At 42.1% G+C, this 15,263-nt stretch overlaps 1 protein-coding gene across 4 annotated transcripts in view; it reads left to right on the top strand.

The window, feature by feature from the left end:
- The first annotated feature begins 1,741 nt into the window (after window positions 1–1,741).
- ASNS (asparagine synthetase (glutamine-hydrolyzing)) overlaps window positions 1,742–15,263 on the top strand; it is a 19,723-nt gene continuing 6,201 nt past the window's right edge. The window contains exons 1-7 of one of the 4 annotated variants that reach the window (XM_029929389.1): window positions 1,742–1,826; window positions 5,027–5,298; window positions 9,774–10,011; window positions 11,430–11,615; window positions 11,876–11,977; window positions 13,328–13,455; window positions 14,666–14,792. In XM_029929389.1, the coding sequence (XP_029785249.1) occupies window positions 5,050–5,298; window positions 9,774–10,011; window positions 11,430–11,615; window positions 11,876–11,977; window positions 13,328–13,455; window positions 14,666–14,792 (1,030 nt within the window). In that variant the 5' untranslated portion in view covers window positions 1,742–1,826; window positions 5,027–5,049. Of the gene's footprint in view, window positions 1,827–2,292; window positions 2,313–2,436; window positions 2,502–5,026; window positions 5,299–5,563; window positions 5,606–9,773; window positions 10,012–11,429; window positions 11,616–11,875; window positions 11,978–13,327; window positions 13,456–14,665; window positions 14,793–15,263 lie in introns of those variants that run through there. The other 3 variants (XM_029929390.1, XM_029929380.1, XM_029929391.1) reach the window with 3 other exon arrangements.

The following is a 15,263-nucleotide window of genomic DNA, read 5'->3' as shown; positions in this document are numbered from 1 at the left end:
AACATCTTAGGGTAATGCTTTAATATAGGAATGGAGATGAAATCTGGAGAACAAAATATATTTAATCCTGGATGTAAATCATTCATGTTTAGCAAAATAAGAAAGGCTATGTCAACTCCTTGCTCTCTCAGTATGACCCAGCTTTTCTTGTCTGTGTATTCCACAGGCAGGATTTGATCAGAAGAGGACGCCCTGTGGATGCAGACAAACCTGATTTTACTTTCTGGATCTACATGAATCAGGTGAGCAAATTTGGATAATTTGCTTCTAACTGGACCTAACATAAAAATATCCAGGTTGCAAAATTATTTTGAGCTTCAACAAGACAGACTGATGTTGTGGGGATGAAAAAAACATTTCCTCCTCGAGTGCTGTGGCTTTAAGAACTCTCATCACTTTCGTGCTCAGAATTTCAGGGCTGGAAGGACCCCTGGTAATCTCCACTTTCCTTTCAAAGAGGGAAACTTAAAGAGGTTATAGGATATACCTATGGTCATAGAAGTAGTGGTAAAATTCAGACGAGAACTCCATCATTTCCTGAAAGTGAAACTGGTCAACGACAAAATGTGATGAGGAATCGAATTGAATTGAACCCAATGAGCTGATAGTGGGACTCAAAAGGGGAAATCAACACAACCAGGAAGGTGCCAGTCTAGTTGAAGAAGAATAGAACCACGTCGCAAAGTTTGAGGATCCAACACAGAACACAAATACACCAAGCTGTAGATCCAGAGGTTGGAGAAATATAATTCTGTGGTAGAAGACATAATGAAATCTACCTTGTAGTTAATAAAAAGATCATATCCTTCCAGCTGCCCCATTATTTATTAATAGGGCAAATATTTTCGTATTCATCGTATGTGTTAGATGCTCTTTTTGTAGTTAAGGAGAAACTAAAGTACAGGTTTCCCCGTTATCTCAGAGTAGGGTGTTCCTGTGAAACATTGCATAGGCTGAAATGACATAAAATGAAGAAGCAGTTACCATTAATTTATATGGAAAATTTGAGTTTTCTCAGACCCCCAAAAAATAACCTCTGCTAGGCCTTTCTGATACCTTAGGACACATCTTGCTAATGCAGGCACAAAATAAATAAAGCATAGACGCTCAGAGACATTGTTCAAAGCGACAGCGCCTTGACGCAGAGTGTAGTGGCAAGTGCCACTCTTGCTGCCTCTGTGATGGCCAGCTCCAAAATAAATATACTGAACGCAATTTTCATTTCTCGCCTTTTCCCCTAAAAGTAAAAATCCTCTTCAGATGGCTTTTAGTTAGCAAAAACTAACTGAATCAGTACCACATCAGGTGCTAATGTGGGTCTTTAGTAAAAGCAAAGTGGCTTAACATGAACTTTCGAAAAGCGGGGGATACCTGTACTCCTAAAAACTTTGCAGTTAAGGATCTGCGGGAGATCTGCTGCAGCGGGGACACTGCCATCAATTTGGTGTTGATTTCCCGAAAAACAAACCAAGTGCAGAAGGCCCCCTAATTGTCAGAACAGCAGGTAAGATAACCCTCGGTGGGCACCTGGCCAGACCTCTGAGGCTGCCCTTCAGCAGGTGCGGTAACACTTTAAAGGAGCAGGAAGATGCAATTCCTCCTCGAGCTCCCAGCTCCTCCTCCGCCCCGCCCCACCTCCCTCGCCTTCCAGGTCTTGCGTTGTGGGCCACGCCCCTGCGCGCTGGTTGGGCCTCACAAACATGATGAAACTTCCCGCACCCATTACAGGAGCTAGGCCAGTATAAAGTGAGAGGAGGCCCCGCAGCCCCGCCCGCAAGCTGCCGCCCCTACCCGGTACCTCGGTCTCTCCATCCGCTGGATCCCAGGTAAGCCAGGCCCTGCTGCGGAGTGCAGTGCTCTCCCAGTGCATCCCCGGCTGCCCCGGAAGGGGGTTGGGGAAGGGGAAGGAGAAGGAGAAGGAGGAGGATGCGCGGCAGTCCGGCTAGCACCCCGGTGGGCAGAGGCCGATCCTGGCGCCCGCGGGCTCTGCGGCTCCCGGCTCCCACCCGTGCAGGGGGCGGGGCCAATTGTTGCGCACCTGGGTGCCAGCTGCGGCGACCGGCGGCGGTCTGGTTACTCAGAGGATGCGATCTAGTGGAAGGTGGCGGGGGGGAGGCCGGGTCGCGGCCCAAGTTCGCCCTTGTGAATTTTACTGATTTTATTTTTATTTATTTATTTTTAAGTTACATTGCGTTGAAGCCTGTACATAATTTTGCACTCTGGGGGGCCCTGCTGCGGACAGGCCAGAGGGTGCACGTGGCTGGGGTGCAGTCGGAGTTTAGGGCCACACAGTCGCTTGGCCCTGGTCTCAGGTCTGTCGGTCCTAGCCTAAGGGTCTGTACTTAGCCCCTCACCCCTGGTTCCCATTTCCCCCCCCCCTGCCCCCCCCCCCGCCATTTCCCCCAATCAGACTGCAAGTTCTAACAAGAGACTTGATGAGCAAATCCCGCCTAGAAGACAACTGTTCTGGGCGACTGGCGGCAATGCGAAAAAGCAAATGAGTGAGCATGAGCATGCCTTTCTCAGTGGATATCTGTCTGTTCTGTAAGGGCTGGTTTCCGATTAATGTTACTATTTTGAATAAAAGGATCTTTTTCTTCTGGGTCCTTGACCTACGTTATTTCTTCAGGGGCCATTGTCCCCGGTACTTGATTAACAATTTAAAAGCACTCCTCTCCCCCTCTCCTCCCCCCCCCACCCCCCATTGACTTGCTTCCTTCTGTAAGATTAGTTAGAATTAATTTAGGTCTTGAAAGGGTCCGGGAGTTGGTTGCTGATATCTTTAAAAAAATTTTTTTATGTTCTTTATTTATTTTTGAGAGACAGAGAGGGACAGTGGGAATAGGGGAGGGTCAGAGAGAGAGAGAGAGAGAGAGAGAAAGGGAGATACAGAGTGTGAAGGAGGCTCCAGGCTCTGAAACAGCTGTCAGCACAGAGCCCGACGCGTGATTCGAACCCACGTGACCTGAGCCGAAGCCGGACGCTTAACCGACAGCCACCCAGGCGCCCCGGTTGCTGATATCTTAATGTAAAAATAAAACAAAATGCTGAAGTTGAAGTAGTTGGTAAATAGCATTAAATGCATTGGATCAGGACTGTCCAGGTCTGTCCACATGTAACTGTTTTGAGAACTTGAATGCGGACTGGTCTGAACTGAGGTGTGGTGTAAGTGTGAAGTCCACCAGATGTTGACTTTAGTAGAGCAAAGCAATGTAAAAGATCTTGTCAGTAATTTTTTTTTATACCTGATTACTTGGCAGAATACTATCTTTTGGTACATTGTGTTAAAATAGATTTTAAAACTTCCCCTTGTCTCTTTACTTTTTTTAATGGAGACACAAGTACATTGAAAATTACATATGTAGCTCACATGTCTACTGGATAGCACTGCCCTAGAAGTTGATTAGGAAATGTGGAAAATTACTGGGAACAGGTAACAGCAGTAGGAAAAAGCATTGCAAATAAGACCTTTGCAAGTAAGACTGATTCCAACAAAAACAGATAAGTTTTAATTTGCTCTTTGCTGCTGGAGAAGGCAGTGTGCTTCACTAATGTGTGTTCCCCGACTTTCCCCTCTAATATAGTGCTTAGTGTGGGTTTCCTATAACAGGCTTAATAATGGTATTCACTAAGTAGCATTAGGAAGATTTAGAGAAATGATTCACTAATGACCTCTTGTGATTTTCAAAGTACTTTCTTAGCCCATTTTTCACTGGTATAGAGTCAAAGATGGATGGCTTACCAGTAGTCCTCTCACCTCAGTCTAAGTGAAATTTCCCCCTAAATCTCAAATATCTCATCAGAGGCTATTTGCCAAGTTCATGGAAGGAACTGCACTGGACATGTGGTACTTCATTTTCAATTTGCTGGATGTGCTATCTATCATTTTTTATTAATTTGATGTGGTCTCATTAAAAGGCCAAACACAGCTTTGGTTCATTTCGATGCAAATGTCCTCAGAGGATTGCTCAAAGTGGTTGATGTAACTTGAATATATATATATATATATATATATATTCGATGATTTGGTCTCATTAGGCATTTGCTACAAATTTGCATTAAAAAATACCCAAATAGTTTTAAGTTATTTTTGATAAAATAACTGTTTTGAGCTGGCAGTATCTAAATAAAAAGCCTTTATTGCACAGCTGAGAATATAAAATTGCAAAGTAACATTCGCAGGAATTATTAGTTTGCTTCTTGGCCAATAGGAATGTTTTTCAGAGATATTGTTGCTTTTTATATCCCACCTACTTTGCTTTCTTATGGACCAAAGCGGCTTTGAGACAAAGATATTTGAGGACATGTTTGTCATTTGGGACATTTTGATGGTGAACATTATGTATCTCTGTCAACTTAAAAATTTTTTTTGTTATAAATCCAGGATATCTAATATCAGATAACATGCCTTTTTTTCTCATTAGAATATCCTTTAATCCCTTTGAATAAATCACTTACAGGTAAGCTAGAAGTTGTGAAATGCTTGTAATAGCTATATATCTTAACATTACACTTGAGCAGTATGTGTGATCTTTCTTACCTGCTATACTCTATGTGCAGGGAAAGAGAGGACATTTAATTGTCAGGGAGACCTGAGAGGGGGCGGTGGTCGTGATCTGAAGAGTCCCTTGGATTTTTGAGGGCTTCTGCCATTCTGGGATGGGAAGGGATCTCTCACTGGGTTGGAGCCAACCTGTATGTATATCTGTATCTTGGAAGTCAACCTAGAATGTGGCCTGACTGCCCCCAGCTCTAGCTGGCCAAGTTCCAAGGTGAGAGAGATATACAGGATTTGACAGGGTGCTAGGGACAGGGTGCTAAGGAGCTTTAGCTGGCTGGCTGTGAAGGTCATGCATCTTTTCTGAATACTCGTAAGTCCATTAAATCAGTCTCAACCCCTGTGTGCCTGCCTGCCTAATGCTATAGATATTTAAATATTAGTCTTTGAAGTCGTTATGCCAGGTTTTGGGATGTTATACAGACTTTGGATATTGAATATTCAGCTGGTCTGCTTTTCTCTCCGTAGAGAACCCCCACCTCCACTGCGCCATGTGTGGGATTTGGGCCCTCTTTGGCAGTGATGACTGCCTTTCTGTTCAGTGCCTGAGTGCTATGAAGATTGCACACAGGGGCCCAGATGCATTTCGCTTTGAGAATGTCAATGGATACACCAACTGCTGTTTTGGATTTCATCGGTTGGCAGTGGTTGACCAGCTGTTTGGAATGCAGCCAATTCGAGTAAAGAAATATCCTTATTTGTGGCTCTGTTACAACGGTGAAATCTATAACCACAAGAAGGTAAATAAACCAGTAGATATCTGGATGTGATTAAACCTTGGGGCTAGTTGTTTATAATAGTTTTATATGTCTTGTATAAAGCTTTTTACTTTTCAAACAGTTCCCATGTTCATTATCTCATTTGCTCCAATTATAAGGATAGATAGATAGGGCACTGATGCACAAGGAGCTGAAATGGCCGGTCCCCCAAAGATGATAAAATGAAGATTACAATTCCTTAACTCTTAGAATTTTTTTTCCTTTTATGAATTTGAATATTAATCAGAGCCGGTGTTTGGTGCTCAGGATACAGGAGTAAGAATGAGAGGTAGGTCTGCACTCTGATGGTGTTTATTCCATTAACAATCAAAAAAGACAAAAAAATCATCATACATATGATAGATACTCTGAAAAAAAAAATGAATGATATGGGAGATCCAGTGTCAGCAAGGGTGGTCAGAGGTCTCTTGAGGAACGGACACCTGAAGTGAGACCTTATGGACAATAATTAACTTGCAGGACTGGGAAGAGCATTTCATGTGGGCGGGGAATAGCACGTGTAGAAGCCCTGAGGCAGGAAGCAGCCCTGGGATTGTCAGATGTGATCAAGGGGTAGGCGGGCAAGATGGGGCCGGGAGAGCAGGCAGGACTTGGCAACAAGTTGGAATATCCTTCTAAGAGCAGGGAGACAGGAGGAATTTAGGGCATGTATAGAAGTTAATAGTTTGGAGGAAATCATACTGGTAGCTTTTATATAATGCCGCCCTTATGCCATTTATTGCTACTGTGTACTGACTGCACTTCAATGGAGCTGCAGGACAGAAGAGTGCAGGGAGTGATTTTTTAGCAGCATTCAAATTGGAACAGTTTTCTAATCGGTTGAACGCTTATTCAGGATGAGAGTGGTGAGGGGGTGGAAATTCTGACCCCAGGGAGCCAAATTGGCTAAGAACCTTCCAATCTGGAATTATTTGGCTGATGTTTCTTAAATGTTTTAATCCAAAATGTCCCAGCTACTTTTTATTTGCCACACGCCTCCCCAACTTGTATTCTGAAAATTTCAAACATGTAAAAAAGAATAGAACAAATAGAACCTAGATTATATAATTGTTAATGTTTTGCCATATTTGCTCTATTTCTCTCTGTATACACACCCAGGCATTTATTTGGGGCTGAATCATTTTAGAGTATGCTGCAGATACCATGACACTTTACTCCTAAATATGTAAGCACTTATCTCCTAAAAATTAGGGCCTTCCTCTACCTAACACCAATACTGTTAAACCCAAAAATCAATAATGTCATTTAATATTGAGTTCCAATTAAATTTCTGCAAGTTTGACACAAATGCCTTCCTAGCTGCTTTGTTTTGCTTGAAGCCAGACATCGTTCACACTTCGTACACTTAGTTGTTAGGTTCCCTGGTATTTTTTGAGTCTTGATATGTGTCTGTCATTCACGGGGAAGGATTTATATTCTAGCCACCTTAAGACATTTTTGTCTCTGGACAATAGCTTTTGCCATTGTGTGTTGTCTGCTTATAAGAATACTTTTAATAATAAGCTTCTCATTTGAAAAGTTTTTATAGTTATTGAGCAGATTCCTTTCATACATTCATTAAGGGTATACTGTACATAGACATCATTTTTCTAGGTGCTTGGAGATGAAATGGTGAACACGAAACATAATGCAATGTCAGGGGCCCCTGGGTGGCTCAGTCAGTTAAGTGTCCGACTTCAGCTCAGCTCATTGATCTCACCATTTGTGGGTTCAAGCCCGCATCGGGCTCTGTGCTGACAGCTCAGAGCCTGGAGCCTGCTTCAGATTCTGAGTCTCCCTTTCTCTCTTTCCCTCCCTGCTCATGCTCTGTGTCTCTCTCAAAAATAAACATTAAAAAAGTTTTTTAAAAAAAAGAATGGAATGTCAAGCCAATGAGAGTACAGGAGGGGAGCAGTTAAGACGTCTTTCTTACAAAGCCAACTTAGTATCATATATACAAGAATGCTAGGTTGCGTTACGGCAGTATTAACCTTTCACCTTAAATCAAATAGGAAATACCATGTTTTACTTGATCAACATTGCTGCTTTTACATATTTTGTTGAAAAGTTATGAAAGACTAAATATTTCACAAGTATTTTATTCTAACTTTGCCAAATGTCTTGTATTTTCAAAAGCGTAAAAATTCCATTGCTTCTCCTAGTCATCTAAGCTTATGCAGTCTGAGCAGCCAGAAATCTGTCGATGAGGAGGATGGCCATTTTACATTTGTGTAAAGTACGCTGCAACATAAGCTCCAAAGCCCCTCTTTTTTTTGGGGGGGTGGGGATGAAAACAATTTATTTTAGGGTGCCTGGGTGGCTCAGTGGGTTGGGTTGCTGACTTCATGTCAGGTCATGATCTCACCACTCATAGGTTCAAGCCCCGTTTCGGGCTCTGTGCTGACAGCTCAGAGCCTTGGAGCCTGCTTCAGATTCTGTGTCTCCCTCTCCCTCTCTGCTCCTCCCCTGCTCATACTCTGTTTCTCTCTCAAAAATAAATATTTAAAAAAATTTTTTAAATAAGAAAATAAAATTTATTTCTACTAATAAAATATAGCTAGCGGTACGCTGGGTGTGGAGGAAGAGTAAATGAAAGAGAGGAGGACTGTGAATAAGGGCAGGGGCAGAGAGGAGGCGCTCTGCCTGCCGGGAGCTTCAGGGGCTTGCCACCAGCAAGTCAAATGGCAGTGTGATTTCTGGAATGTGACAGGATACAGGGACTTTTATCTAAGTGCAGCTTTTTTTTTTTTTTTTTTTTTAGTTTATTTATTTATTTTGAGAGGGGAGGGAGAAGCAGAAAGAGAGAGAGTCGTCCAAGCAGGCTCTGCAGTGTCAGTGCGGAGCCCAACATGGGGCTAGAATCCACAAATCCTGCGATCATGACCTTAGCCCAAATCAAATTAGATGCTTACCTGACTGAACCACCCAGGTGTCCCCTAAGTGCAGCTTTTACCTAAGTGTGGTTTCAGGAGTGTTTCAGGCAAGGTTTGGCCAGAGAACAGCCATGAGTGTGATGACAAGTGGAGGAGAGATTGGGGAAGCTGTTGCTTACTGAAATGATTGAATACTTTGCGAGGTATATTTATCCTTCAGATACTTAAGCCCAAAAGTGTAAGCGGAAGAGTGCTTCCAAACCCTACCTGCTAGTGACGGGATCTCCCCTGACCTCTCTCAGAGGAGGGAGAGGTGGACAGGAAGTGGCCTTGTGGTCCCTGGAGGCAGCCAGAGCCCGTGGTTTGGGTCGTTCCGTGAGTGCTTCTAGAAGAAGTTTCACAAATGATAGACTGAGCATGATGGTGAAGCATGCTTATAGGTCATACATGTAGATTTAGGGGCGCCTGGGTGGCTCATTGGTTAAGCAGCCGACTTTAGCTCAGGCCATTATCTCATGGTTCATGGGTTTGAACCCCACGTCGGGGTCTGTGCTAACAGCTCAGAGCCTGGAGCCTATCTTCGGATTCTGTGTCTCCTCCTCTCTCTCTGACTCTCCCCTGCTTGCACTGTCTTTCTCTGTCTCTCAAAAATAAATAAAAAACATTAAAAAAACATGTTTATAGGTCATACATATAGATTTACTTTGTGAATTTTAAAAACGTTCTAAATGTTTAAACTTGTCCAGGATTTCCACGTGATTTTGTTGATATGAACCTCTTCTCTCTCCGTGGTCAGCCAAAAATAGGAGTAAGCTCCAAGAAAATGGAACTCCAGGCACTTCCCCCCTTACAGTTGGCCAGTGGTGATGGAGAGCCAGAGTCCCGTGTAATGTAATCAGACCCTCTCCCTCTCCACTCAGGGGTGCATCCCTTGGGGCATGTGGACTCCTAAAGCTCCCTTGTCATTTTCTCCAGCAGTGAGAAGTAGCTTAATGCCACTGCAGTGGTGGGAAGACTGAACATTCTAGTCTTCCCCTGGCGGACCAGCAGTTTACCTGGACAATGTGTCTTCATTGTGATGGAGCCTTTATTTGTCAGGAACTAGAACCAGCTGTGTGTGTCCTTTTACTTTCCACTTTCATAGGCAAGTCTTTGAGACTGAACACAAAAAACCTCAGCTGATCCTATATTCCCAAACCAAAATATTACTGTTAGGGAAGACACATTTTTAGTGTCATGGCAACCTATTTGCTTAACCTACGTACAGGTATAAACATATATGTATTATAGACATAGGACATGTATAATATGGATTCCTATCCCTTCATGCCTTACTGCTTTGCTTCATTGCCTCTGCATTTCATTTATCAGAAGGCAACTAAAATGTTCATGGGTTTAGCTTTATGTTGTAAAGCATTAGCTGAATTGTGAGTTCAAACAAGTTGTATTTTGATAATGCCATGATTCTTCTAAATAAGGTGCATGATTGTAGAACATAGAAATGTTGAAGCAACATTGCAATGAAAAAGTATTAGTGGATGCGCAAGGACTCTAACGTTTTTATTTTGTTATTGCTTTTACAAGATGCAACAACATTTTGAATTTGAATACCAGACCAAAGTGGATGGTGAGATAATCCTTCATCTTTACGACAAAGGAGGAATTGAACAAACAATTTGCATGTTGGATGGGGTGTTTGCATTTATTTTGCTGGATACTGCCAATAAGAAAGTATTCCTGGGCAGAGATACTTACGGAGTCAGGCCTTTGTTTAAAGCCATGACAGAAGATGGATTTTTGGCTGTGTGTTCAGAAGCTAAAGGTAACGATAGAATGTTTCTGTAGGTTTTCATTATTACTCTGGTTTTGGGTTCTCCTCTTGATTATATTTACAAATCCCATGGTGGGCGATCCAGAAGTTTTTGAGTGACTCTTTCTCAATGGTTTTAGAATAATGTGTCAAAAACTTGTCTGTTGATGGTATACTCTCTGCTTGAAACATTTTAATTCCTCCTCATTCCCCACAGGGGCTATGTGGCTCTTTTTTTTTTTTTTTTTTTAATACTTATTTTTGATAGAGAAGGAGAGACAGAGCACAAGCAGGGGAGGGGCAGAAAGAGAGAGGGAGACACAGAATTCAAAGCAGGCTCCAGGGTCTGAACTGTCAGCACAGAGTTTGACATGGGGCTCAAACTCATGAACTGTGAGATCATGACCTGTGCTAAAGTCAGTCGCTTAACTGACTGAGCCACCCAGGTTCCCCTGTGTGTCTTTCTTGCGGTCTGCTGGCTAGTGCAGGGGTCTGGGTCCAATCTGATCTTTGAATTCAGTCTGACACAGAAGATGACTGGGCTGACAAACTCAAATTGGAAATCATAATGTGCATTTAGCTGGGCTGTTCCTATTTACAATAAAACATTGGTTTTTAATCAAAGATCGTGGTGATGCCAGGCCACTTACTCCCTGTGAAAACTTGAAGGAATTTAGATTATACTGTTTAACACACAGTATATAACGAGTTCAGGTGTAAATGCCTGACTTCTTAATGTCTGCTATTACCTCATACTGGATCATTTGGCTTGTTTAAGGACCAGGAACCATGACTGTTTCCTTAACGTACCTCAGTGATGGGGCGCCTGGCTCAGTCGGTTAAGTGCTGGACTTCAGCTCCAGTCATGATCTCACAGTTCGTGGGTTCAAGCCCTGCATCAGGCTCTGTGCCGGCAGCTCAGAGTCTGGAGTCTGCTTCAGATTCTGTGTGTATGTTTCTCTCTCTTTGCCCCTCCCCTGCTCACTCTCTCTTTCTCTCCTTCAAGAATAAGTAAACATTAAAAGGTTAAAAAAAATACCTCAGTGATGACAAAGAAATGACTGCTAGGGTGTCATAAAATTAACAATTTCAAGTCCATCTCCTTGTTTAATGTGTCTTTTCTTTTTGTATTTAACGTATTATACAAAATAGATTTTCTCGATCTGAACTTCCAGTGAGGAGAAGAAATGAATGTTGGAGAATTTCCTATATTACTTTGAACTACTAGAAATCAGTGTAACCTTACTATACATCTCTGTACCACTGTTATCTCTCTGCTAAATAGATAGTAGCATTTGCATTAATCTTCCCCCATTTTGCTTATATAATGGATATAGGTTTATATTAAAAAGGGGAAATAAACAGGAATTTAGGGGTTGGTAAGTTATGGTTATTGTATCTTGAGTAAAATTATCTTTTTGAATTTGTAGGACTTGTGAACTTGAAGCACTCCACGACTCCTTTTTTAAAAGTAGAGCCTTTTCTCCCAGGACACTATGAAGTTTTGGATTTAAAACCAAATGGCAAAGTTGCCTCAGTGGAAATGGTCAAGTATCATCACTGTAAAGATGAGCCACTGCATGCGCTCTATGACAATGTGGAAAAACTGTTCCCAGGTAATGAAGCAAACACCCATCCGCCTCTTCCCCATCATCTCCCCCAAAGGGGAAAAAAAAGTGCTACTCTCTTTGTCATTGGAGGGGTTCAAATCAGAAGAGCTCTTGCTTATTTAATTTGGAGGTGGCACATTGGGATTTGGCACATTCCCCGCTGGAGCAGATGTTATCGTGATTGATAGATGACTGTCTACCTCATTTCACTAAATAATTCAGCACAAGATTTTCTGACACTGTCGGTCTGCTTTACGTGTTTATAGGTTTTGAGCTAGAAACTGTGAAGAACAACCTCCGGACCCTTTTTGACAACGCCATCAGGAAACGCTTGATGACAGACAGAAGGATTGGCTGCCTCTTATCAGGTGAAGTCTGTTAAAAATCTCAGTTATATTTAGCACATACTTAGGTAAATGATTTGTAGCTATCCTTGAGGGTTTTTTTAAATGTTTGTTTATTTTTGAGAGAGAGAGAGAAAGTGACAGTGACAGTGTGAGCAGGGGAGAGGCAGAGAGGGAAACTCAGAATCTGAAGCAGGCTCCAGGCTGTCACAGCACAGAGCCTGATGTGGGGCTTGAACCCACAAACTGTGAGATCATGACTTGAAGTCAGGCACTTAACTGACTGAGCCACCCAGATGCCCCTCCCTGAGGTTTTGACTATAAAATAGTTATGATTTAGTTTTCTATTCATTATCAGACAAAAATGTTTTCTGTAAGCTGCATTTAGTATTCATAGGAATAGAGCAGTTTCAGGTTACATTCTAATTATTGGTATGAGTGAGGTGATAAACATTCTTTAGAATTGTATATGGTGATTTTTGACCACTTCAAATACTATAATCATTATGTCAGGTTATGTGTTAGATTTTTCTTCAAGTTGATTTTCAGTTTATAAAACCTGGGAACTTAGAAAGTGTTTTTAAGAATTTTATTTATTTAGGGGCACCTGGGTGGCTCAGTCAGTTAAGTGTCTGACTTCAGCTCAGGTCATGATCTCAAGGTTCATGAGTTCAAGCCCCATATCAGGCTCTGTGCTGACAGCTCAGAGCCTGGAGCCTGCTTTGGATTCTGTGTCTCCCTCTCTCTCTGCCCCTCCCCTACTTGCACTCTGTCTCTCTGTGTGTCTCAAAACTAAACATTAAAAAAAATTAAAAGATTTTTACTTATTTAGAGATAGTGTGTGCAAGTGGGGGAAAGGCAGAAATAGGGAGAGAGAGAGAATCCCAAGCTGACTCCATGCTATCAAGCACAGAGTCTAATGTGCCGGGCTTGATTTCACGACCCGCGAGATCATGACCCGAGCTTTAATCAAGAGTTGAACGCTTGAGGCGCCTGAGTGGCTCAGTCAGTTGAATGTATGGCTTCAGCTCAGGTCATGATCTCACAGTTCATGAGCTCGAGCCCCAGTTCGGGCTCTGTGCTGACAGCTCAGAGCCTGGAGCCTGTCTTCGGATTCTGTGTTTTTCTCTCTCTGACCCTCCCATGCTCACGCTGTCTCTCTCTCTCTCAAAAATAAATAAAACATTGAAAAAATTTTAAAAATCAAGTTTAAAAAAAGTTGGACGCTTAACTGTCTTGAGCCACCCAGGTGCCCCTACAAGTTGGGGATTTACAATGGTAAAACTCTAACCTTGGTGCTTACCAGGATTGCAAATCATATCTGTTTCCCCTAAGCAAGGCACATAACCAGCGTGCTTCCTGTCTTGCTCACAGGGGGCTTAGATTCCAGTTTGGTTGCTGCCACTCTGTTGAAGCAGCTGAAAGAGGCTCAAGTACAGTATCCTCTGCAGACATTTGCGATTGGCATGGAAGACAGCACTGATTTACTAGCTGCTAGAAAGGTAAGACACTGTCTCTGCCCATTATGCAATGGAGACAGACATATTAGAATAAAAATCCAGCCAATAATTAATGATTCTGTACTTCTGTATTGACTCAGGTAATTGTTTTAAAAACCCTGTGATAGTAATTCTGTCTTTTTGAAAGTAAGGGCATGGTACAGTGATCACGACTGCATGCTTTAGAGCCGACTGCCGGTTTCAATATGTAGTTCCTCGGAGGAGGGAGAGAGAGTTGGGGAGAGAGAGGGATGCAAAACTTGAGAGACTATTGAATGCTGAGAATGAACTGAGGGTTGAGGGGGAAGGGGGAGGGGGGAAAAGAGGTGGTGGTGGTGATGGTGGAGGGCACTTAAGGGGAAGAGCACTGGGTGTTGTATGGAAAACAATTTGACAATAAAATATGGAGGAAAAAAATATGTAGTTCCTCATTCATGTAATGGGAATGACAGTATCTACTAGGGGATAGTTTCGAGGTGAAAATGAAAGGATTTGATAGAAACATACAGGCTATGCACTGTAGGATTCATATAAAGTGTACAGGATAGAACGTAGCCTGTAGGGAGTATTTTGTTAATGTTAGCTGTTTCATTTTTTATAAAGCACTGTGTTTAGGATTATGGGCAGAGGAGACCTTGCACATACATATTTCGTGTTCAGGAGACTTTGATCCTACTCTGGAAGACTTTACATGGAATGGATGAGAAAGAGCTACAGTGCAATGCCAAAGCAAGTTGATCAATGCTAAAAGAATCCAAAATAGCTAAAGAAAAAAGGATGAGGGGAAGGCATTTCCTTTAGGAATAACATCCTGAATGTAACATAAACCCTTGATGGAGGGCCAATAGGGGGCTGAGGCTAGAGCGAGGCCATGTTGGACTAGAAAGGAAGGAAGTGGGTGAGGTAACGTAAGTGTGTGGGGAGGGGGGGGCGGGGCACAACTCACTAGACACCTTGGGACAGTTGGGTTGAAGTCTTGAAGTGGGAAAAGCTGATGGACTGTCTACCACTTGGTCAAGTCCGGACAGAGACTGGGGGAGGCCAGGAAACCTGACTGGGGCTATGTATGTGGTGGCCTGAGAATCATTTCCACATAGTTTGCCTGACTTGTTTTTCACTATGACTAACTTACAATGTATTGTGAACTACTGTCATCTTTCATTTTCAAGGGCAGTTCTTATAACAAGTCTATGGATATTTCTTAAATAATCAGGTGGCAAATCATATTGGGAGTGAACACCATGAAGTCCTCTTTAATTCTGAGGAAGGCATTCAGGTCCTGGATGAAGTCATATTTTCCTTGGAAACTTACGATATTACAACAGTTCGTGCGTCAGTAGGTAAGGTATTTTATAATATCTAAAAGAGTTTTGATCTGGAAAAATGTGTAAGGTTTAAAAGATTATTTCAAACAATCATTCAAAAAACATTACTTAAGAATGAATGCAAATCAAATTCCTAGGTTGGCAATATTTTAAGACATGACCATTTACAAATCCCCGATCTCTTTTGGAGAGGAGCAAACACAGAAGCTCCCACATTTTTGGTGTCACTACTGATGGCCCTTTACTTACCATGGTTTGATTTGAATAATTTTTTACTTTAAGGATGGTGTGAAAGCAATACACATTCAGTAGAAACTGTACTTTGAGTTTTTCTTTTTATTTATTTAAATATAACACAATTTATTTTTTAACATATGCAATTATTTTCCGTCATTTACAATACAGTAGTTACAATGATACTCCAAACAGAAAAGCAAAGTAAAAAATCAAAACCCCCACTTCTAGTTCATGTAATTAGACTTATAC

The sequence above is a fragment of the Suricata suricatta genome, chromosome 2 (genome assembly GCF_006229205.1).
Source record: "Suricata suricatta isolate VVHF042 chromosome 2, meerkat_22Aug2017_6uvM2_HiC, whole genome shotgun sequence".
NCBI lineage: Eukaryota > Metazoa > Chordata > Mammalia > Carnivora > Herpestidae > Suricata > Suricata suricatta.
Note: the sequence above shows the minus strand (reverse complement) of the source record. Positions and strands in the feature narration are given on the sequence as shown.